Consider the following 24,040-nt stretch of genomic DNA (forward strand, 5'->3'; position numbering starts at 1 on the left):
GTGAGTATTTGCTTCAGGTTGGGGGGCTGTCTGTAGGCAAGGACTGGCCTGTCTCCCAGGATTTGTGAGAGTGTTGCGTCATCCTTCAGGATAGGTTGTAGATCTTTGATGATGTGTTGGAGAGGTTTTAGTTGGGGGCCGAAGGTGTTGGCTAGTGGCATTCTGTTATTTTCTTTGTTAGGCCTGTCCTGTAGTAGGTGACTTCTGGGAACTCATCTGGCTCTATCAATCTGTTTCTTCACTTCTGCAGGTGGGTATTGTAGTTGTAAGAATGCTTGATAGAGATCTTGTAGGTGTTTGTCTCTGTCTGAGGGGTTGGAGCAAATGCGGTTGTATCGCAGAGCTTGGCTGTAGACGATGGATCGTGTGGTGTGGTCAGGGTGAAAGCTGGAGGCATGTAGGTAGGAATAGCGGTCAGTAGGTTTCCGGTATAGGGTGGTGTTTATGTGACCATCGTTTATTATCACTGTAGTGTCCAGGAAGTGGATCTCTTGTGTGGACTGGACCAGGCTGAGGTTGATGGTGGGATGGAAATTGTTGAAATGATGGTGGAATTCCTCAAGGGCTTCTTTTCCATGGGTCCAGATGATGAAGATGTCATCAATGTAGCGCAAGTAGAGTAGGGGCATTAGGGGACGAGAGCTGAGGAAGCGTTGTTCTAAGTCAGCCATAAAAATGTTGGCATACTGTGGGGCCATGCGGGTACCCATAGCAGTGCCGCTGATCTGAAGGTATACATTGTCCCCAAATGTAAAATAGTTATGGGTAAGGACAAAGTCACAAAGTTCAGCCACCAGGTTAGCCGTGACATTATCGGGGATAGTATTCTTGACGGCTTGTAGTCCATCTTTGTGTGGAATGTTGGTGTAGAGGGCTTCTACATCCATAGTGGCCAGGATGGTGTTATCAGGGAGATCACCGATGGATTGTAGTTTCCTCAGGAAGTCAGTGGTGTCTCGAAGGTAGCTGGGAATGCTGGTAGCGTAGGGCCTGAGGAGGGAGTCTACATAGCCGGACAATCCTGCTGTCAGGGTGCCAATGCCTGAGATGATGCGGTGCCCAGGATTTCCAGGTTTATGGATCTTGGGTAGTAGATAGAATATCCCAGGTCAGGGTTCCAGGGGTGTGTCTGTGCGGATTTGATCTTGTGCTTTTTCAGGGAGTTTCTTGAGCAAATGGTGTAGTTTCTTTTGGTAACTCTCAGTGGGATCAGAGGGTAATGGCTTGTAGAAAGTGGTGTTGGAGAGCTGCCGAGCAGCCTCTTGTTCATATTCCGACCTATTCATGATGACGACAGCACCTCGTTTGTCAGCCTTTTTGATTATGATGTCAGAGTTGTTTCTGAGGCTGTGGATGGCATTGTGTTCCGCACGGCTGAGGTTATGGGGCAAGTGATGCTGCTTTTCCACAATTTCAGCCCGTGCACGTCGGCGGAAGCACTCTATGTAGAAGTCCAGTCTGCTGTTTCGACCTTCAGGAGGAGTCCACCTAGAGTCCTTCTTTTTGTAGTGTTGGTAGGGAGGTCTCTGTGGATTAGTATGTTATTCAGAGGTATGTTGGAAATATTCCTTGAGTTGGAGATATCGACAATAGGATTCTAGGTCACCACAGAACTGTATCATGTTCATGGGGGTGGAGGGGCAGAAGGAGAGGCCCTGAGATAGGACAGCTGCTTCTGCTGGGCTGGGAGTATAGTTGGATAGGTTAACAATATTGCTGGGTGGGTTGAGGGAACCATTGCTGTGGCCCCTTGTGGCATGTAGTAGTTTAGAAAGTTTAGTGTCCCTTTTCTTTTGTAGAGAAGCAAAGTGTGTGTTGTAAATGGCTTGTCTAGTTTTAGTAAAGTCCAGCCACGAGGAAGTTTGTGTGGAAGGTTCTTCAACAAAAAAACTTCAAATCCAGACTCCAGCGAGAAACTGTTGAATTGGAATTCATTTCCAAATTGGATACAATTAACTTAGGCTTGAATAGAGACTGGGAGTGGCTAAGTCATTATGCAAGGTAACCTATTTCCCCTTGTTTTTTCCTAACCCTCGCCCCTCCTCAGACGTTCTTGTTAAACCCTGGATTTGTGCTGGAAATGGCCCACCTTGATTATCATACACATTGTAAGGAGAGTGGTCACTTTAGATAAGCTATTACCAGCAGGAGAGTGGGTTTGTGTGTGTGTGTGGGGGGGGGATTGTGAGAAAACCTGGATTTGTGCTGGAAATGGCCCAACTTGATTATCATACACATTGTAAGGAGAGCGATCACTTTAGATAAGTGATATTGCCAGCAGGAGAGTGGGGTGGGAGGAGGTATTTTTTCATGCTTTGTGTGTATATAATAAGATCTTCTACAGTTTCCACAGTATGCATCCGATGAAGTGAGCTGTAGCTCACGAAAGCTTATGCTCAAATAAATTGGTTAGTCTCTAAGGTGCTACAAGTACTCCTTTTCTTTTTGCAAATCGGTAGACTGCAGAGTTACTGCCCCATTAAAATGAGCGGGAGGAGGGCACACCTTTCATAGCTAATGTTTCAGGCTGTCTGCAGACTCAGGCAGAGCATCTCTCCATTAGTTACATATGAATAGTATTTTGGAAAAATGTCTTTGTATCCTGGGGTTTGGACTTTAAGGAGAGTCTAGACTCGGGAGCACAGGAAACAACCACCTCATTAAAGTAATGGTTTGTCAAGCTGCTGCAAGCTGGTGCAATTCAATCTGGAGCATGTAAAATGGCTGGGCTCTGTGTTAAGAAGCATCCTGATTTGCCTCATTGCTGACAGACAGTTGCTTAGCTGATAATATCTGATATTTATGGGTGGAGAGGAAAAGTGAAAACTGATACGGACTTTTTTCCAAACTGCAATGATGTTGTGGAGATTATCATCTAAACAGACTTGTCAGAAGAAGAATCATAGAATATAAGGGTTGGAAAGGACCTCCAGAGGTTATCTAGTCCAACCCCCTGCTCAAAGCAGGACCAATCCCCAACTAAATCATCCCAGCCCGGGCTTTGTCAAGCCTGACCTTAAAAACCTCAAAGGAAGGAGATTCCACCACCTCCCTAGGTAACGCATTCCAGTGTTTCACCACCCTCCTCGTAAAAAAGTTTTTCCTAATATCCAACCTAAACCTCCCCCACTGCAACTTGAGACCATTACTCCTCGTTCTGTCATCTGCTACCACTGAGAACAGTCTAGATCCATCCTCTTTGGAACCCCCTTTCAGGTAGTTGAAAGCAGCGATCAAATCCCCCCTCATTCTTCTCTTCTGCAGACTAAACAATCCCAGTTCCCTCAGGCTCTCCTCATAAGTCATGTGTTCCAGTCCCCTAATCATTTTTGTTGCCCTCTGCTGGACGTTTTCCAATTTTTCCACATCCTTCTTGTAGTGTGGGGCCCAAAACTGGACACAGTACTCCAGATGAGGCCTCACCAATGTCGAATAGAGGGGAACGATCACATCCCTCGATCTGCTAGCAATGCCCCTACTTATAAATCCCAAAATGCCATTGGCCTTATTGGCAACAAGGGCACACTGTTGACTCATATCCAGCTTCTCATCCACTGTAACCCCTAGGTCCTTTTCTGCCGAACTGCTGCCTAGCCATTCGGTCCTTAGTCTGACGGTGCATGGGATTCTTCCGTCCTAAGTGCAGAACTCTGCACTTGTCCTTGTTGAAACTCATCAGATTTCTTTTGGTCCAATCCTCTAATTTGTCTAGGTCCCTCTGTATCCTATCCCTACCCTCCAGCGTATCCACCTCTCCTCCCAGTTTAGTGTCTTCTGCAAACTTGCTGAGGGTGCAATCCACACCATCTTCCAAATCATTAATGAAGATATTGAACAAAACTGGCCCCAGGACCGACCCTTGGGGCACTCCACTTGATACCAGCTGCCAACTAGACATGGAGCCATTGATCACTACCCGTTGAGCCCGATGATCTAGCCAACTTTCTATCCACCTTATAGTCCATTCATCCAGCCCATACTTCTTTAACTTGCTGGCAAGAATACTGTGGGAGACCGTATCAAAAGCTTTGCTAAAGTCAAGGAACAACACGTCCACTGCTTTCCCCTCATCCACAGAGCCAGTTATCTCGTCATAGAAGGCAACTAGATTAGTCAGGCATGACTTGCCCTTGGTGAATCCATGCTGACTGTTCCTAATCACTTTCCTCTCCTCTAAGTGCTTCAGAATTGATTCCTTGAGGGCCTGCTCCATGATTTTTCCAGGGACTGAGGTGAGGCTGACTGGCCTGTAGTTCCCAGGATCATCCTCCTTCCCTTTTTAAAAGATGGACACTACATTAGCCTTTTTCCAGTCGTCCGGGACCTCCCCCAATCGCCATGAGTTTTCAAAGATAATGGCCAATGGCTCTGCAATCACATCCACCAACTCCTTTAGCACTCTCGGATGCAGCACATCCGGCCCCATGGACTTGTGCTTGTCCAGCTTTTCTAAATAGTCCCGAACCACTTCTTTCTCCACACAGGGCTGGTCACCTCCTCCCCATGCTGTGCTGCCCAGTGCAGCAGTCTGGGAGCTGACCTTGTTTGTGAAAACAGTGGCAAAAAAAGCACTGAGTACATTAGCTTTTTCCACATCCTGTGTCACTAGGTTTCCTCCCTCATTCAGTAAGGGGCCCACACTTTCCTTGACTTTTTTCTTGTTGCTAACATACCTGAAGAAACCCTTCTTGTTATTCTTAACATCTCTTGCTAGCTGCAACTCCAGGTATGATTTGGCCTTCCTGATTTCACTCCTGCATGCCCGAGCAATATTTTTATACTCTTCCGTGGTCATTTGTCCAATCTTCCACTTCTTGTAAGCTTCTTTTTTGTGTTTAAGATCAGCAAGGATTTCACTGTTAAGCCAAGCTGGTCGCCTGCCATATTTACTGTTCATAGAATCATAGAACACCAGGATTGGAAGGGACCTCAGGAGGTCATCTAGTCCAACTCCCTGCTGAAAACAGGACCAATCCCCAATTTTCTGCCCCAGATCCCTAAATGGCCCCCTCAAGGATTGAACTCACAACCCTGGGTTTAGCAGGCCAATGCTCAAACCTGTCTGTATACACAGCAGTGAGCATTTCCTAGGCCCCTATCACAGGTGACTTTTAAAATACTTGAGGTGAATTTTACCCTTGGGCAGAAGGACAAAGCATCACTTAAGCAGGACTTAAATTTGGGGTTTGCCATTTACTAAGAAGCTTGCTATAGTGTCACTTGATTTATCCAGTACTCTTGTTATATAAAATAGGGTCATGCCCCAGATGTCTATATATTTAAAAATCCTCTCAGTTATCCATGTTTATTCAGGAGTCATAATTGTACTGAATTATGAGTTATAATTGAACTGCAGTTTTGCTTTACCCCACTAAGGCAGAGAGAATGATTTTGATTGCTATCCTCTATTAACTGTGAGGTTGCGGTGATTTCAGGGGCATGTCTACACTGAAGTCATGGGGTGTGCTTGCAGCTCCAGTAGATATACCCAAGATAGCTTTAATCTCTACCTACATGTACACGAGCCGCAATCATAGGATGACTGCAGTGCAGATGTACCCAACAGCAACAGTTTCAATAAGTGAAGAAAAAAGGTATTTATATTGTGGAAAATATGTTCCATCCAACACCTCCAGGGACTTGACAGTCAGATCATAGCACACGGATACTTTCGCTGGTTCAAGGGAAGAGGAATCAGTGGGTGGGTGGCTGGGGGGTGGGTGTTTGTCTGCATAGCAACCAGAAGCAGAAAAGTGAATGTGAAAACTACTTCTGCCAACAAGAGGGTTTTCAGTGACAACCTAGCAATGAAGGTTAAAATGGCAACACCACTTCCTGTGGCAAGCAGGGTAATTGGGGATATGGGAGCAGCACCAGTACGCCTGTGGGAGCAGCTGCACTGTCCGTGGCCATTAGAGCCAGAGTGATAAGAGTAATTTACATAACTGTTGAGGTTTTGGACAAAGCACCAGACTTGTACTGTGTAATTTAAGAAACCAGCTTTGTGGCTTCACAAATTGGCCAGACCTGGATCTTGTCTGCTCAGACAGTACATGCTTTGATTACTCTCCACCAACTGGCAGCTCATATATTTCATCTACAACTTCTGCTGTTTGTTAGATTTGATTTTTACTTGGTTTTGTTTTCTTAAAAGTTGTGTAAAAGAGAGAATTAAATCTGCATGCTCGGCCAGAAGAGCTGGGGTCTAAAACACATTAACAGACGATGACACAGAGCAATAGCCTGAAGACATGTGTGCAGAACACCAATCAACTGTGTTTTCCTATCAAATCCTCCAAACATTTAGCAACCATGAAGCAACCACTTTTTAAAAAAATTTGGTGACATTTTTGGTGAACCCAATAATTCAAAACTAAACACTGACCCCCAGTAAAGGCAGGCATAACCAGACTCCACCCACACAAAACCACACTTGCCAGGAGCCATCTCTAAAATGCAACAAGTTGCAACTGCTCTCATCTCTTACATGAAGAAAAGGAGTACTTGTGGCACCTTAGAGACTAACCAATTTATTTGAGCATGAGCTTTCGTGAGCCACAGCTCACTTCATCAGATGTGTACCGTGGAAACTGCAGCAGACTTTATATACACACAGAGGGAATGGTGCTTCCCAGCAGAAGTCTCAGCATGCAGAGTTCCAGCTTGAATCTAGCTGGAGCATTAGGTGCTCAGACCTGTAGTCTCCACAGGCTACACACCATCCTATTAAAAATCACAGCTGCCGTGGGCAGCAGCAGAACTCTATATGCCATGTTTTGGCCACCTTATTTTCTAGCTGTTCCAAAAATTCTGCACGGCAAGATGTATGTGATGAGTCTCTATTTCTTTTTTATTTAAAAAATCTGCAGTATATAACCTACTTTCTGTAGCAGTTTGCTTTATCCATCATCCACTTGCCCACGCACACAAAACAGCTAGTGTAAAACAGAAAGCATACCCTCTATGTTGGGTTCTTTACTGTTTATAATCTGAATCCTTCTGGAACCATCAAATGTTGCTTAGGGCACAAACAGGACTCTGCTGTCCTTCCCTATCCTGGGCCACTCTTTGCATGTTCTATCTGTTGTTAAGTCCCATATTTCCCCCCCCCCCCAGCTTAGTACTATTTGACAGAGAGGTTCTTTCAGTCAGCCCCTTTTACACGTTCCTCTAGCTACCCAATAGCACACCTGCCACAACAGATGCTCTGGCTTCATTCTTAACATGTCCCAGATATTTCCATCTTCTTTTGTGGATAACTTCAGAGATAAGCTATTGAACTCGGTCATGAATCTCGGCATTTGTGATATATATTTGCTTCTGAAGGTATTTTAGACATCTGTCTGTACCTCTGATGGATTTCCAGCTTTCACATCCATATATGAAAGTGGAAAGAAAACTGTTTGTAATGGATTGAAAAAAATATTGAAATCTCTTTCATGCTCAGACCAGCTAGCAACTAATCAGCAAAGCATCCTGCGGTCTTGTGTTGTCCATCTGCTCTGTCTTTTCATCTTCCTGCTTTTATGTGTAATAGCCTTCCCAGTAGGCACTAGCAATCACACACAAACTTGTCATGGTAGTTCTTTCCCACAACCCTAACAAGCAATCTGATGCCTTCCCCCACATGAGAGCATGCGCTGTGCCGTGCTGTGGCGGGGTTTGTGTAGCCCAGCGAAAGTGGGCAGCCCAGTCATAACATGTTGAATAGATCTGTAATGCAGAAGATGGAAAAAACAACCCTTTTGCTTGACCCTCTTTCAGTTATGAGTTATGAGTTATAACTCTTTCAGGAGTTATGACTGAAGCTCTGCAGCTGCCTTGAGAACTTGGGGAAATAAAATAGGGATGTTTTTGGCAGATTGGAAGACCTGGGACAGGACGAAAACGTCCTGTACGTTGGAATCAGCTGAGACTCCGCTAGTCAAAGCTAAGTTGGAAGGCTGTCTAGGTTTCTGATCCGTTAGCCTGCGTTGCATTAGCTCCAGCTCTGTCTGGTTGCTTATAAATAATCAATACACTCACCTAGCCTTCTGAGGTGTGTGCCTACCAAGTAACACATGGCCCCAAAGATATGGGTAATTAGAACCGACTGGGCCATCTCTGAAGCTGTTCCATCCTCCATTGCACACACCGCTGATTTTTTTCTTGTACCACATTTATCACTGGTCTACTATTAATATCATAAATAAGGTGCGTAGTTCATGGCCTAGATATTTTCATAGCTGGTAAGTATTGTGTTAAATGTTTGGTAAAGATTGTTCTCTAAATCCATTGCAGGGCTCTCTTCTGGCACAAACATCTCACTCTTTTTTGCGTAAAGGTTTGAGTGGTCCATGCTTATTGCTCAGCTGCTGCTAATGAATAGTAGGTGTTCTGTGGCCAAAATTAGAGGCTCAATCAATGGCTTCTTTTCATATAGTCCAGGGAATAGAAAACAGTAATTCTCTAGTCTCAGGAAGAACCTACTTCCCCTTTCAGCTTTGCTCCACAGCAGCTGGCTCTCCAAGCTATCTCCCTTCCTGTTGCGGGAACCAAAATCAACTCTGATGAAATCCAAATTTGGACCAGTAGCAATGTGAGCACTGAAGCATCAAACTTTCTTCATTGTGTAACCTCAGTACATAATGTTTGAAATAGTCACAAGCAGTTCAAAGACTCTTTGCCATCGGGCATCAATTAAATATCTTGCAAAGAACTGGCACGTCAGTGTCGCTGACAGTTAATGCAAGAAAAGACTTGATGCCTTTATAGTAAAGTGGCTGAACTAATATCATTCAAGGATTGCTGGCCATTGACTCTGGCTGCTTAAGTATAGTGGAAAAAAATTGATTTGGGAGCAAGAGTGTGAAACGCTAAAGAGAAGATGTTTGAAATAGTCTCTAAAGTGAAACTGTGATGTCTAGCACTGCAAATTGCACTCTTAGGAAACCAAATGAATGAAACAATCCACAGAGAAAGAAAGCCAGTCTTGTATAAAGTAACACTAGTGGATATGCACCAGTGTTAGAGCAAAATTTGATATGAAGAGTATGTGCCAACTCCCTCAAGTCAGTGGAGTTGTATGGGTCTAATTGAGAATTTGCCCATATGAGCATAGGGGCATCAGATTCTCTTCTTGATCGATAGGAAAAACATTTGAATGTTTGTAATTTTTCTTGCACTATATGGGTGGGTTGATGTGATGGTGTGTTTGGTTGGATGCCAAAATTAAGAAAATTTCCAGGGAAAATCAAAATGAGATAACTTAAAAACCTGCATCATACTGGAATTAGAAAATAACTGCATGATCAAGCATCCTCAGCATTTTGATCAGGGACTGCAGGCAGTGGAATTTCCATAGACTTTGTGCATAGAGCAGATAGGCATTGCTCTGGAAATGGTAGTCATCCAAGGAAAAGCTCTATAGAACAACGGCTCAAAAGTTCTGAAAAATATAGCGATACTTAAGACAGAGAGCAGTGGAGGAACATTCAGAATATAGCCACTGTTATGTATCAAATATACACTGATTGCTATAACTAGTTGTCCCACAATTCTATTAGTTTAGTTATAACTTTGTTTTAGTCCTCAACTTTGGGATAGAATCAATATATCCTTTCAAAATCATTTTAAAAAAACCTTTGCAATTGTGGATTTTTAGTGATTTTGATTCAATTTCTTGCAATAATCAAGAAAAAATAGGAAAGCTGCTAGAAAACAGGATTTATTGAGCAAGTGACCTGATGAAGCAATTGACATTTTAAATTGATCTGGACACATTTTGCTTTCTTTGCAGTGCTCATTTTTGCCTAAATTCTCCATTCACATAGAAACAAAATATGAGGACAACAAAGGAAGCAATGACAATGTAAGTATGATCTTTTTTGAAAAATAAATGTTTAAACCCATGCAAGGACATTGTTAATCATGAAATATTCCTGGGGCTTGCATGGCTTGCAAACTGGAAAAGAATGCTCAGCAGTCCTTAATCTTTGCACCTGGATAGCCAACTCATCAGCATGAAGGGATGGACTTAGCTGACCTCTTGAGGGCCCGGTCCAGCCCTATGTTTCTATGATTCCATGAAGATTGTGCAACTTGCAAAAGAATTATGTAAAGCACTATGGTATAAAGAGTTTATGCCTCTTATCTTACCTCCAGGCTCCTCCTCTAATCTCAACATAATTCATGGGTGTGAATTTAATGCTCATGAAGGATTGTGGAGAATGAGGGAGATATCTATATCATATGTATGTAAGTTTACCTGCTTGATATTATCTGTGACTATGTGGAGCTGAATTAAAAGGAGTTGGTAGGAAGAACAAACAAGAAACAAAACAAGGGTCAGAGATAAGGCAGCTCTGGGTAAACAACTTGAAGAGAACAATGGCTGGGCCATTAATTGGGAAGATGCTCTTCCCAGGCACCAGTCAAAAGTTACACAGCTCTTTCCTCAAGACCATAGCCGAGAAATCAAAAGGGCTGTAAACAGTTAAAAACTGTCTCTCCAAAGACAGAGCAGGTAAGTGGCCAGTAGCAACTGAAGGGGAGACACTGACATAGAGACCCTGCCAGAGGCAGAGAATGAAGGAGGTCACTCTGTCTATCCCAGCACTGAGTTGGGGGTTTCTGGGTTAAGTGCACGTTCCTAGACTTGCAAGGAAAGGGTAAAGTTTAGATAAGATTAGATGCATGTAGATTTTTGTTATTTTAACCCAGTTCTCTGATTGCTGTGAATCTTTGGGTGAATAAACAATATGCTTATTTGGAAAAAGCTGTTTTGAGTCACTTTAATCAGCTGCTGGACACAGGCTGGGAAGTTTCTGGAGGAAGGTTTCTTGCAAGTGTCAAATACACTTGGGCTGGTTGTGTTAACAGTGTTGGAAAACAGGGTGGCTGCAGCCCAATTATCCAGTCTGAGTTATTGAATTGTGCGGTTCCACCCTTGTTGAAGGAAGTAAATCCTGTCACGAGGGGTGCATTTGAGAGAGACTGCAAAAGGTCTACGACACAGGTCACCCTATAACAATGAGTTGGGTGCTAGATGGCATCTCTGGAGACTGACGTTCTTTATTTACCCACACATTCCCCAACCCTGACCCGGTGGAACCTCCTCCAGTGGTGAGAGAATAGGTCAGGCAACAAGTTCCTTGGCCTCTCTGCTAAATTGCTGAGTTGATGGGTGCATAATAATTGCAATTAGATAACTATAGTCTTGGTTTTAATCATGATTTTTGTGATGCAGACACTTTTCCATTGAAAACTGGACTGAGGCCACCAAGCAGCCATTGGATGATGATAACTTTCAGTCACTAGTTACCTGAGTCAGCCCTGGTCTACACTACGAGTTTAGGTCAAATTTAGCAGCATTAGATCGATTTAACCCTGCACCCATCCACACAAGGAAGCCATTTTTGTCGACTTAATGGGCTCTTAAAATCGATTTCTGTACTCCTCCCCGACGAGGGGATTAGCGCTGAAATCGACATCGCCGGGTCAAATTTGGGCTAGTGTGGATGCACTTTGACAGTATTGGCCTCCAGGAGCTATCCCACAGTGCTCCATTGTGACCGCTCTGGACAGCACTCTGAACTCGGATGCACTGGTCAGGTAGACAGGAAAAGCCCTACGAACTTCTGAATTTCATTTCCTGTTTGGCCAGTGTGGTGAGCTCATCAGCAGAGGTGACCATGGAGTTCCAGAATCGCAAATGAGCTCCAGCATGGACCGAACGAGAGGTACTGGATCTGATCGCTGTATGGGGAGACAAATCCATGCTATCAGAACTCCGTTCCAAAAGACGAAATGCCAAAATATTTGAAAAAATCTCCAAGGGCATGAAGGACAGAGGCTATCACGGGGACCCACGGCAGTGCCACGTGAAACTTAAGGAGCTTAGGCAAGCCTACCAAAAAACGCAAGAGGCAAACGCCCACTCGGGGTCAGAGCCCCAGGCATGCCGCTTCTATGATGGGCTGCATGCAATTCTAGGGGGTGCCCCTACCACTGCCCCACCCCTGTACATGGACTCCTGCAAAGGGGGAGTCTCATGCAACAGGCATGAGGATTTTGGGGACGAGGAAGATGATAGCACACACCAGGCAAGTGGAGAAACTGTTCTCCCTGACAGCCAGGAACTGTTTATCACCCTGGATCCAATACCCTCCCAACTCGGGCTCCCAGATCTTGAAGGCGGAGAAGGCAGCGCTGGTGAGTACACCTTTGTAAATATAATACACGGTTTAAAAGCAAGCGTGTTTAATGATTAATTTGCCCTGAAGACTTGGGATGCATTTGCAGCCAGTACAGCTATGGAAAAGTCTGTTAACATGTCTGGGGATGGGGTGGAAATCCTCCAGGGACATCTCAATGAAGCTGTCCTGGAGGTACTCCCAAAGCCTTTGCAAAAGGTTTCTGGGGAGGGCAGCCTTATTGCATCCTCCATGATAGGTCACTTTACCTCAGCAGGCCAGTAGCATGTAGTCTGGAATCATTGCAAAAGAAAGCATGGCAGCGTGTGGTCCCGGTGTTTGCTGGCATTCAAGCAAGATCCGTTCTTTATCTCTCTGTGTTATCCTCAGGAGAGTGATATCGTTCATGGTCACCTGGTTGAAATAGGGGAATTTTATTAAGGGGACATCAGAGGTGGCTGTTCCTGCTGGGCTGTTAGCCACGCGGTTGGGGGAGGGGTGAAACGATCATCCCAGAGAATTGGGTGTGTGGGGGGGTTAGTTGGGTTTGTGCTGCACCTTAACCTGAAAACATCAGCCCCTCCTTTTAAATGGCCAGTATGTCTTTTTCAATTTAAATCTCCCTTTTTTCTTCCCGCAGTTGCAAATGTTTCAACGCTTCAACTAGCATCTCCGTCCGAGGGGCTAGTGCAGATAAGAAGGTGAAAAAAACGCACTCGCGATGAAATGTTCTCTGAGTTCATGGAGTCCACCCAAACTGAAAGAGCCCAGAAGAATGTGTGGAGGCAGACAATGGCAGAGTCCAGGAAAGCACAAAATGAATGCGATGACAGGAGAGACGCATGAGAGGACAGATGGCTGGAGCAACAGGAGAGGTGGTGGCAGCATGATGAAAGGAGGCAGGATGCAATGCTGAGGCTACTGGAGAATCAAACTGATATGCTCCAGCATATGGTTGAGGTGCAGGAAAGGCACAGACCGCCACTGCAGCCCCTGTGTAACCAACCACCCTCCTCCCCAAGTTCCATAGCCTCCTCACCCAGATGCCCAAGAATGCGGGGGGGGGGGTACTCCAGGCACCCAACCACTCCACCCCAGAGGACTGCCCAAGCAACAGAAAGTTGGCATTCAATAAGTTTTGAAGTGCAGTGTGGCCTTGTCCTTCCCTCCTCCCCTCATCCACCACCCCACCCGGTGCTTCCCTCCTTCCATACCCCTCCCAGGCTACCTTGGCAGTTATCCCCCTATTTGTGTGATGAATTAATAAAGAATGCATGAATTTGAAACAACAATGACTTTATTGGCTCTGCAAGTGATGATTGAAGTGGGGAGGGGAGGACGGTTGGCTTACAGGGAAGTAGAGTGAACCAAGGGGGCGGGTTTTCATCAAGGAGAAACAAACAGAACTGTCACACCGTAGGCTGGTCAGCCATGAAACTTGTTTTCAAAGCTTCTCTGATGCGCAGCGTGCCCTGTTGTGCTCTTCTAACTGCCCTGGTGTCTGGCTGCGTGTAATCAGCGGCCAGGCAATATGCCTCAACTTCCCACCCCACCATAAACGTCTTCCCCTTACTCTCACAGATATCGTGGAGCACACAGCAAGCAGTAATAACAATGGAAATATTGGTTTTGCTGAGGTCTAACTGAGTCAGTAAACTGCACCAGCATGCTTTTAAACATCCAAATGCAAATTCTACCACCATTCTGCACTTGCCCAGCCTATAGTTGAACAGCTCCTGACTACTGTCCAGGCTCCCTGTGTACAGTTTCATGAGCCATGCAATTAAGGGGTAGGCTGGGTCCCCAAGGATAACTATAGGCATTTCAACATCCCCAACGGTTATTTTCTGGTCTGGAAGGTAAGTCCCTTGCTGCAGCTGTTCATACAGACCAGAGTTCCTGAAGATGAGCATCATGTACCTTTCCCAGCCATCCCACGTTGATGTTGGTGAAACATCCCTTGTGATCCACCAGTGCTTGCAGCACCATTGAAAAGTACCCCTTTCAGTTTATGTACTGGCTGCCTTGGTGGTCTGGTCCAAAGATAGGGATATGCGTTCCGTCTATCGCCCCACCACAGTTAGGGAATCCCATTGCAGCAAAGCCTTCCACTATGACCTGCACATTTCCCAGAGTCACTACCCTTGATAGCAGCAGCTCAGTGATTGCGTTGGCTATTTGGATCACAGCAGTCCCCACAGTAGATTTGCCCACTCCAAACTGATTCCCGACTGACCAGTAGTTGTCTGGCATTGAAAGGTTCCAGAGGGCTATCACCACTCGCTTGTGAACTGTGAGGGCTGCTCTCATCTTGGTATTCTTGCGCTTCAGGGGAGGGGAAAGCAAGTCACAAAGTTCCATGAAAGTGCCCTTACGCATGAGAAAGTTTTGCAGCCACTGGGAATCATCCCGGACCTGCAACACTATGCAGTCCCACCAGTCTGTGCTTGTTTCCCAGTCCCAGAATCAGCGTTCCATGGCATGAGCCTGCCCCATTGCCACCAGGATGGCCAAATTGCCGGGGCCCATGCTTTGAGAGAATTCTGTGTCCATGTCCTCATTACTCTTGTCACTGCGCTGCCATCACCTCCTCGCCTGCTTTTGCAGGTTCTGGTTCTGCATATACTGCATGATAATGCGCGAGGTGTTTACAATGCTCATAACTGCTGCGGTGATCTAAGCCGGCTCCATGCTTCGGTGGTATGGCGTCTGCAGGAGAGCAGGGTTGCAGGGGAAGCAGTGGTTGGATGACCAGTTTTGCAGACCTGCTGCACCGTCTGTTGCCAGGACACAACAGCTGAGCGGGCTGCACGCTTGCCGTGGTATGGCGAGACAAGAGCAGCCGAGCAGAGTTGCAGTGGAAGCAGCCCTGCGAGACCACCAGGAGAGCGGAGTGCCAGCGGAAGCAGTGGATGACGACAGTCATGTAGAGGACCTGCGAGGTGGATTCATAGCATCGGGAGAGCAGAGTGGCAGTGGAAGTGGTGGATGATGACGACGACGGTTAGCAGTCCTACTGCACTGTCTGCTGAAAGCAGTATGGCGCCTGCACGGAAAAAAGGCACGAAACGATTGTCTGCCATTGCTTTCACAGAGGGAGGGGTGACTGATGACATGTACCCAAAACCACCCGTGACAATGTTTTTGCCCCATCGGGCATTGGGAGCTTAACCCAGAATTCCAATGGGCAGCGGAGACTGCGGGAACTGTGGGATAGCTACCCACAGTGCAACGCTCTGAAAGTCGACGCTAGCCTCGGTACTGTGGACGCACACCACCGACTTAATGCGCTTAGTCCATTAGTGTGGGGACACACACAATCGACTGTATAAAATCACCTTCTAAAAAATTGAGGGGAGGGATAGCTCAGTGGTTTGAGCATTGGCCTGCTAAACGCAGGGTTGTGAGTTCAATCCTTGACGGGGCCATTTTGGGATCTGGGGCAAAAATTGGGGATTGGTCTTGCTTTGAGCAAGGGGGTTGGACTATGTGACCTCCTGAGGTCCTTTCCGATTCTGTGACTTCTATAAATTCAACCTAATTTCATAGTGTAGACATACCCTTAGATTCAAACCAGTGACTTAGAAGGAGAGAGGCTGTATATTCCATTGCCAATTGTCTTAGTCTTCCAGTATGCCCAGTTTCATACAATTATTAAATTTTCTCTCCCCCTTTCTGGCCTTAGTAACACTTAACTCAGAGAAGGCCCACAGTTTATGGTCAAGCACTTGTGACAGATGGGAGGGACACACAGTGTCCTAGCACAGTCATACTGCAATGGCAGTTGGCAGGAAGAAAACGTGTTCTGCACTGATAGCATGGAATAAGGAGAGTTGGAAAGTCAGTTTTCCACTCAACTCATTAACCAAGCAATGGATGCTTAAAAATATTTTCAGGATGTCAGCTCTCTGGAGCAAAAATATTACTGTGTCAAGCCCTGAATAAGTATCAAATCAGTGAACTTAAGGCAAACTGGACATAGGTGGGATCCTCAGCTGTGTACCACCGTTGAAATCAAGCTCTTTATAAACATTAATTCTGACTCCCAGTGACTTAAAGGGCTTTGGACTTGGTCCCCAGCTCATTATTGCACTCAGAACTAGGTGAGTAGGTTTAAAATTCAGTCTACATTGGGGTCAAAGTATTCTTTTATGGCAAAATTTGCAGCCAGACTCAGGCTAAATATGAAAAATTTTGCTCAGTCAGGTAACAGCAGAAAGGCCAGTTTTTCCTTTTTTGCTAAACTTTTCATTTGACTGCATTTAAATATTCAACAAGTTAAAATCATTATATTTTTGTATTTTCTCCACCGCCCCTTCCCCCTGCCCTCTTTGGCAAAAGGCAAATATAGCTTTTAACTGAATTGTACCCATAACATTTTCACCTCTACTGCTCTGGTGAATTAGCAGCATCAGGTTGCATTCAAAGATACTGTATTCTATATTTCCCTTCACTTTAACTGCCAACCATGGATGTGGAAATAATTAACCGTAGGAGATGCTTTCATACATGTTGCAGTTTCAATACAGAATATGTTGAATCATCCCTACTAGTAGAGTAGAATGAGGAATAAATTTATTGTCCTAATAATGCATGAGTGACTTTAGCTAGGCTGTTTCTAGGCTTTCCTTGAGATTGTGCAGATCTTTTTTTTAAATTATTCTCTGAACTCTGATCCCTTCTTCAGTTGCATGTGATTTAATGAAATAGATATTGATTGTAAAAAGCAATAATTAAATTGAAGAAAGCTAAAGATAATTATATTGATTAGTGGATGAAAGCAACCTAAGTGCTTTCAGGCTCCTGTTATCGTTTAGTGAGCTAGTAAATTCATATTCTTACTTCACTTAACATGATGCATTATCTGGTAGCATTCTGTCTAATTCCAGTAACCCATCTAGCTATAAATGTCTTCCTGACTTTTCTTCTTAAAATAAAGCTAATAGTCTTGAAAGCAGAAACTAATGAAAGACAACATTAACTAGAGCTATCCCTCTCTTGTGAGGAGAGATAGCTCAGTGGTTTGAGCATTGGCCTGCTAAACCCAGGGTTGTGAATTCAATCCTTGAGGAGGCCATTTAGGGATCTGGGGCAAAAATTGGGGGTTGGCCCTGCTTTGAGCAGGGGGTTGGACTAGATGATCTCCAGAGGTCCCTTCCAACCCTGATATTCTATAATTAAATTGTACCCAGGACCCAGTTCTCCCCTGACCTTATACCTTGTGTCATCATTAGGACTAAAGGTTTGTCACAGTGGGAAAAATGTCATGGATACTGTGATTTTCCCATTTGTCTGAGACTTGTCTTTGTGTCTGTGACTTTAATAAACTCACCCAGCAGTGGCAGTCCTGGGGAGGGGGGCGGCTGCGGCTGCCGCCCTGCTCCAGATATTGCAGCCTAGCACATGGGGTCATGACAGAATGTGGGGTGGGGCAAATTTGAGTGTGTTGCACTGTGACCTACTGCGTGGGTGTCACAGCACTGCTTAGGTTTGGCTCAACTGCTCCTCTGTCGTCGTGACAGGGGGGCAGCCAGGCCAAACCTGAGCAGTACTGTAACCCCATGCTCCAAGTCACAACACCCAGAGTGGGGAGCAAAGCCCAGCCCTGCAAGGCAGGAGTTGCAGATGCCACTGCTGTGGGCCTCCTTCTGATTTGTCATGGTATCTTCTTATCAAAAATAGCAAAACCCGTGACTTACCATTATGCTCCATTATCTGTGACAAAAAATGCTGTGATAAATCTGCACCCCGAGTGATCATTTACGTTTGTGAAAAATGGGAGTAAAATGGTACCATTCTGTAGTTTTGCATTTTCTTTGCACAAGTTGTAAACGATGACACAAAGTGCAAAGCAGTGGAGATTGGAGCTCTTTATTGAGATAACGCACTAATGAGGCTTGCCTGCATGATAGTGGTGCAGTACCATAAATCTAGCCACTTGTGATTTCTAGTGCTACAACACAGCTGAAGTAACTTGCTGTTCACATGGCAACTCTCCCTTTGGAAAAACAAAGTCAACGTTGGATGAACATGTTAGTACATCAAATAATGGTGTTTGAAACTGGGCTAATGAGGCAAGCCACTCAGCATTGCTGCTTAAGGGTCTTTTTAGAAAGTGGAGTTTTTATTTTAAATTAGAAGGTAATATTTTTTTTAAATGAGAATGTCTTATAAAATATGAATGGCCCCAAACTGGCATCTCTCAGCTAATCACGAATATTGCCTCCCTCATGTGTTTTTAAGTCAACTGCAAATCTGCTGCTTTTAGCTACTCTGAGGCAGGAACCAAAACAGAAAAGACCCTGTTGGGAAGAGAGGAACTATGTCTGTACAGCATGTAGCACAATGGGGTCCGTCTTCATGACTGGGACTCCTAATATTAATAATAATAACAATAACAATGCCTACAACAAGGGCTCCATACATTGACAGGTGATACAAATACAGGCCTGTCTCTCTCAGTTCCATCTTTTCTCACTGATTGCATGAAAAATAATGCATAATATGCATATTTCATTTTTATTTTGTCCATAAGGTAAAATCAGCAAGAGAAGAGATTGCTATGTGCATACATAAAAGCGCTGTTTTGAATGCCAGCTCCACATTGATTAATAACATAGATATGATGGAAGGGAATTCTGAAAGTTTTCTAATTCCTTAAATGGTATAAATTCACAGACATGCGTGGTATGACTTGCTGCTCACTCCTGTGTGATTGGATTGTCCTGGCCTCCATGAAAAGGCATGTGTTCATTAATTGGTGACTTCACTTCTTGGTTCAGGCAGATATTCGTTTCTTCCTTTCGTCCTGTACCCATTCAGCATTTATTATCTCATATTAGATACATTTCACTCCAGAAAAGGTGAGGTAGAGAATAGCCTGGATTTTCCCAATTGGTACTCCCCAAATTCTGCTCTGTTCCCACCACAGATACTGAGACTTTGTTTATTTTGTCCTTTTCGGGGATTGTGGCCAGACACAGCTTAGCATTCGGTCACAAATAGTATCCGCTGCAGTCCTCCAGCTGGTAATAGGATCCATCCAAGGAGGACCACATGTACTGTAAATTTGGTATTATAAAAGTCATCCAGACTTGCAACGATCATTGGTCCTTACAGTATAATGATATTTATAGGACAGCCAAACGATAAAGTATTTGCTAGGCTATTTCTAAAGTGCTGCACATAAGAATGTACACTACATTTAATTTATGAACTGAGAGTGAGCTTGAATTTTAAAAAGCAGACACCCTAAAAATGAAGAAAACTATGTTTATTCAAACCCAATTGTCTAGTCCTTAAATAGTCTATAATGGAGGACTACAGGGAAAAAAAGAAAGCATTTATTTTATTGTTAGGCAGGAGTTCTATGGGCTTTGGTTTTTATGGTTTCGTTTTCAAATTCAGATTAGTAAAGCAGCTGCCTACAATAGCTGTGATTTACCTTAATAAATAGCAATCCCTGTAAGAAAGATGGCTTGAAACGTCTTCTTGTCGGTCCTCTCATTTAGATGTGAAAAGAGCTAGAGCCAGAGTTAGATATTGAAAAGACGATAATATACCAGGTCCGTGAACTGTAAAGTAGGTATAAATATTAAGTATTGTGACTAGATTTATGAGCTTTTGGCTGTAAAATGATAATTTTCTTCAGTCCTCATCTGATGTTTGTCACTTAATTTACAGTCATTAAGGCCAGCTATATTGTTCTGATATTTCAATCACTGCCTTAAGAGGGAGCCCAAGACAGTGTGGGGACTCCATCTCAGAGACTCTTAAGGTAAACACGCTGTTTTCTCCACCCTCCATTTCCCCATACCAAAATAAATATAAATAGGGAATTGCACAGCTTGCCTTTTATTATACAGAAGGAGGGCCCAGTGGTTTGAACACTAGCCTAAAACTTTGGGATCCTGGGTTCAAATCCTTGCTCTGCCAGTCTTTCCACATGATCTTGGGTAGTCACTTAATATCTCTGTGTGCCTCAGTTGTCCATCTGTAAAATGGGGATGATACTTCTCTGCCTCACAGGGGTGTTGTGAGTATATATATGTGAAAGATTATGAGACACAACAAAGATACTGTGGTAATGGGGGCCGTGACAGAGTTTGAGTAGCCTCAGGCTGACTCACTTTTCTGTGTACTTGATAAGCAAAAGTGATGAGATAATTAAGTACCAAGTGATGTGATAATTAAGTACAAGTCAACAAGGGGATTCAGCTGAGGACAGTTAAAAGAAAGAGGGTAAAGTAGGAAGGAAGGGCCAGAGTTGTCCAGGATCTCAGGGAGGTGAGATCTCTCCCTGCCCTGTGGCTAGGGAGAAGGTAAACGCCTTCTGTTGTGGGGGAACAAGGACTTGTGTAGCACACTGTAAATGAAGCATTTGGTGTTAAACTTGTGACTGATGTCTATGAGGACAGTATGCAGTAAGGAGTGCTGGATGAGGGAACCCTGCCCTGTGACAGGCCTAAACAGAAGATAGATAACATGCAAAACTTTAGTTTCTGAAGGTCTAGATGTCTTTCTGCTTTGGTAGAGGATTTCATCAAACCTAAATTGAAATGGATTCCTTGTCTTCCCCCAGCCCTTCATCTGATGTAGTATAAGAAATATTTTCCGTGCACATAAAAAATACCTTTGAGCCAAATTCTGCCCTTGGAGATAGAGTTCCCATTGACTCTGATGGTAACAATTAGTTCTTTCTAACAGATGATCATATCCACTCCATTTTGTGCCTTTGGATAGCACATGATCTCTCCGAATGGGGCATGTGTTTGAAGATATTGATTGACCTCAAGCAATTTTAGCCTGAGGGGAATGACGGAGGTTGCTGTCCACCCCTGAATCCTGTAAATCCAATAAGTGGAGTGGATTCTCCAGGTCTGAATAGCTGATATGTCAGAACTTGGGACATTACCCCTAAGGGCTTTTGCTTCTTAGAAGAGTTGACATGAGTTGAACTCTTTGTGTAGGGCTGTAGCATTTGTTTAAGCATGCCGCTTGCTCCTGCTCTGCCAATAAAAAGTGATGTGGTAAGTGAACATTCAGGGAATGACACACATTTCCTCAGGCACTTAGCTCTGACGCAGATGTCCATAAGGTTTGCTTATGTTTTCAGAATTCATGTAATGATAGACTCTCTTTAAGGCCACCCGGATGGGCCCTCATGGTAAACAAGTAGCGACACCATGACAGCCAAGGAAGAGAATAAAAAAAGTCCAGGGAAAATATATGACACTTGTTCTTCCATCAATCATCATCATCATAAGATTTTCTTATTTAAGACTGGTAGGATGAGGGTCAGTAAGATCCCTGAAATATTTGTATGTACAAAAGTGTATGGATCTCTGAGACAATATTTTAGTTAGCTCAGTCAAAATATTGCTGAATAAATTGAATAGGAGGTATATCTAAATTTTATTTGCAAAAAGAAAAGGAGTACTTGTGGCACCTTAGAGACTAAGAGTCTCTAAGGTGCCACAAGTACTCCTTTTCTTTTTGCGAATACAGACTAACACGGCTGTTCCTCTGAAACCTAAATTTTATTTATTTTCTTTTATTTAGGCAAATTGGAAATAGGATTTGGGGCCGAATTTATTCTAGGGTTATACCGGTTAATGTCAGTGTACACCGTTATGGTGCAAACTCCACCGGCAGATAAGATTATGGTAGCACAAAGCAGCTGCAACCTCAGTTTGGTGGGGCTAGAGGTGTAAAGGCTCAGTACAGCCCCAAAAGTTGATGAGTTGGCTGGAAAGAGGGCATGGTCAAGGTTGCTGGGAAGTGCAGTGACGCAGCATCTCATTCAGCAGCTCCTGCCTCAGCTTCTCCCCCAGCACCTAGAGCCCCGTCTCTCACAGCAGTTTCGCCTGTAGAACTTTGACAGGAATTATAGCTACCCTACCAACCTGCAGAGGGAGTAAGAGGGTTAGAGAACAAATTGTGGCTGGGGCTACTCTGCCCTTGAAGCAGTGGTGAGCTGGAGCCGGTTCCCGCCAGTTCGCTAGAACCGGTTGTTAAATTTAGAAGCTCTTTTAGAACTGGTTGTTCCGCGAGGGAGAACCGGTTCTAAAAGGGCTTCTAAATTTAACCGGCCAAAAGTGGCGCCTTGGGCACCGACTCCATGGGTGCTCCAACCCTGAAGCACCCAAGGGGAAAATATGGAGGGTGCAGAGCACCACCGGCAGCTCCCCGCCCCACCCCCGGCCCCAGCTCACCTCTGCTCTGCCGCCGGCTCCTTGAACGCGTCTCCCCGCCCTGCTTCTCTGCCCCCCCCCCAGCTTCCCACGAATCAGCTGTTCGTGCGGGAAGCCGGGGCAGGCTGAGAAGCAGGCCGTGGCTTCCCGCTCAGGCCCAGGGAGGCGGAGGTGAGCTGGGGTTGGGGGGTGTGAGGAGGGCCACCCGCATCGCAGTAGGTAACCCGGGGGGGCCCGTGCTCCCCGCCCCAGCTCACCTCCGCCACCCTCCTGCCTGGTTCTGGGGGCAGTCAGGGGACAGGGGAGAGGGGTGGATGGGGCAGGGGTCCTGGGGGGGGCATCAAGGAACGCTGGGGGTTGGATGGGGCAGGAGTCCCGGGGGGGGCAGGGGGGCCACAATCCCCTCATGGGGTGAGGAGGGAACCAGTTGTTAAGATTTTGGCAGCTCATCACTGCCTTGAAGTAACAGGGCCTGACTAGTATAAGTTACCCATCTAATTTCAAAATGGACAATATATTTGTCTTTACTGAAGTTTCCATTTTGAAGATAGTCTGAATGGAACGAGGTTGTCATTGCTGATGTGCTGTCTGGGGCATATAATCTATAGGAATTTTTTTGCGTATTAATAGTGATAAACAAAATATTTGCAAAAAAAATACAAAGGCAAAATTACTCAAAATCTGAGAAATCTTTTCACATTTCACTATGAATGAGAAAATAGGCCCATCTCAGCAAAAAATTCCACAGTCCAATTTGTCACTCAAAAATGAGCCAGGGAAGTTCAGATTTTCTGAACTTTTCAGTACAAAAATAACCTTTTTGTAAAATGTCACTGAGAAATTAAACCTGCACAAAGCCACTCAAAGTGAAATGGCAAAACCTTCATGCAAAAAATGTTACCTGTTTCACACATCTCTCGTTGTTGTGCACTACAGAAGCTACAGGGGAAGCCACCTCTATTTGCTCCCTGATTCGTAAATGAGCTTTGTGTTTTAGAAGCAATGGTATGACATCTGTTGATAGTGAATTCCTTGCTTTGCTGAGACCTGTATCAATTCTGCTGAAATAATATTAAACCATTAAATAATCTCCACCCCCATAATCCATTTATTAAAAGTCAATTTATATTGCATCCGTTTCTTACAGGTTGTCCAAGGAGTGTATATAAATTAATTAAATCTTGGTCTAGAACAACATTATAAGTTTTCAAGAACAAACTGTTTCACCTTTTTTACACAGAGCTTCAGTGGCAGGTCTGCACACAGCTACGTGTAATGGTTAGGCTGTTATAATCTAAAGTTAATACATTCTCTTCAGAATACAAGTCAAATTATAGCAAGTGGATGTTTCAAGTGAGAATCAGATGCCTTAACATTCTGACATGCACACACACACACACACACATGCAAAGAAAACAGAATTATTGACCCTTTCAGATGTATACTTCTCATTGTTCTGTCTGCATGTTTTTGCTGTCTACCAAAGCTATGTCAGACAGCTACACATGAGTCCGTTTGTGGGTGAGTTCAAAGCTGGTATCAACCTCGTTATAAATATACACCAGCATTAAATGGTAATAAAAATATATGATGGGAAGGAACAGAGTGTGACATGCATAGCTAGCAAAGAGCTGTTTTTAAGCTAGATCTGCATGCTACATGCTGTCTGGGCCG

At 44.5% G+C, this 24,040-nt stretch overlaps 1 protein-coding gene and 1 long non-coding RNA gene across 2 annotated transcripts in view; both read left to right on the forward strand.

The window, feature by feature from the left end:
* The window catches only part of PITPNC1 (phosphatidylinositol transfer protein cytoplasmic 1), a 196,526-nt gene that overhangs the window by 117,152 nt on the left and 55,334 nt on the right, over positions 1-24,040 (forward strand). Inside the window, exon 7 of the mRNA XM_075119212.1 lies at positions 9,779-9,850. Within this exon, the coding sequence (XP_074975313.1) occupies positions 9,779-9,850 (72 nt within the window). The remainder of the gene's footprint in view (positions 1-9,778; positions 9,851-24,040) is intronic.
* On the forward strand, positions 11,800-13,465 carry LOC142069021 (uncharacterized). The gene is made up of 2 exons (XR_012664874.1): positions 11,800-12,192; positions 12,814-13,465. It is a non-coding gene; the product is annotated as an uncharacterized LOC142069021 (long non-coding RNA).

The sequence above is a fragment of the Caretta caretta genome, chromosome 14 (assembly GCF_965140235.1).
Source record: "Caretta caretta isolate rCarCar2 chromosome 14, rCarCar1.hap1, whole genome shotgun sequence".
Lineage (NCBI taxonomy): Eukaryota > Metazoa > Chordata > Testudines > Cheloniidae > Caretta > Caretta caretta.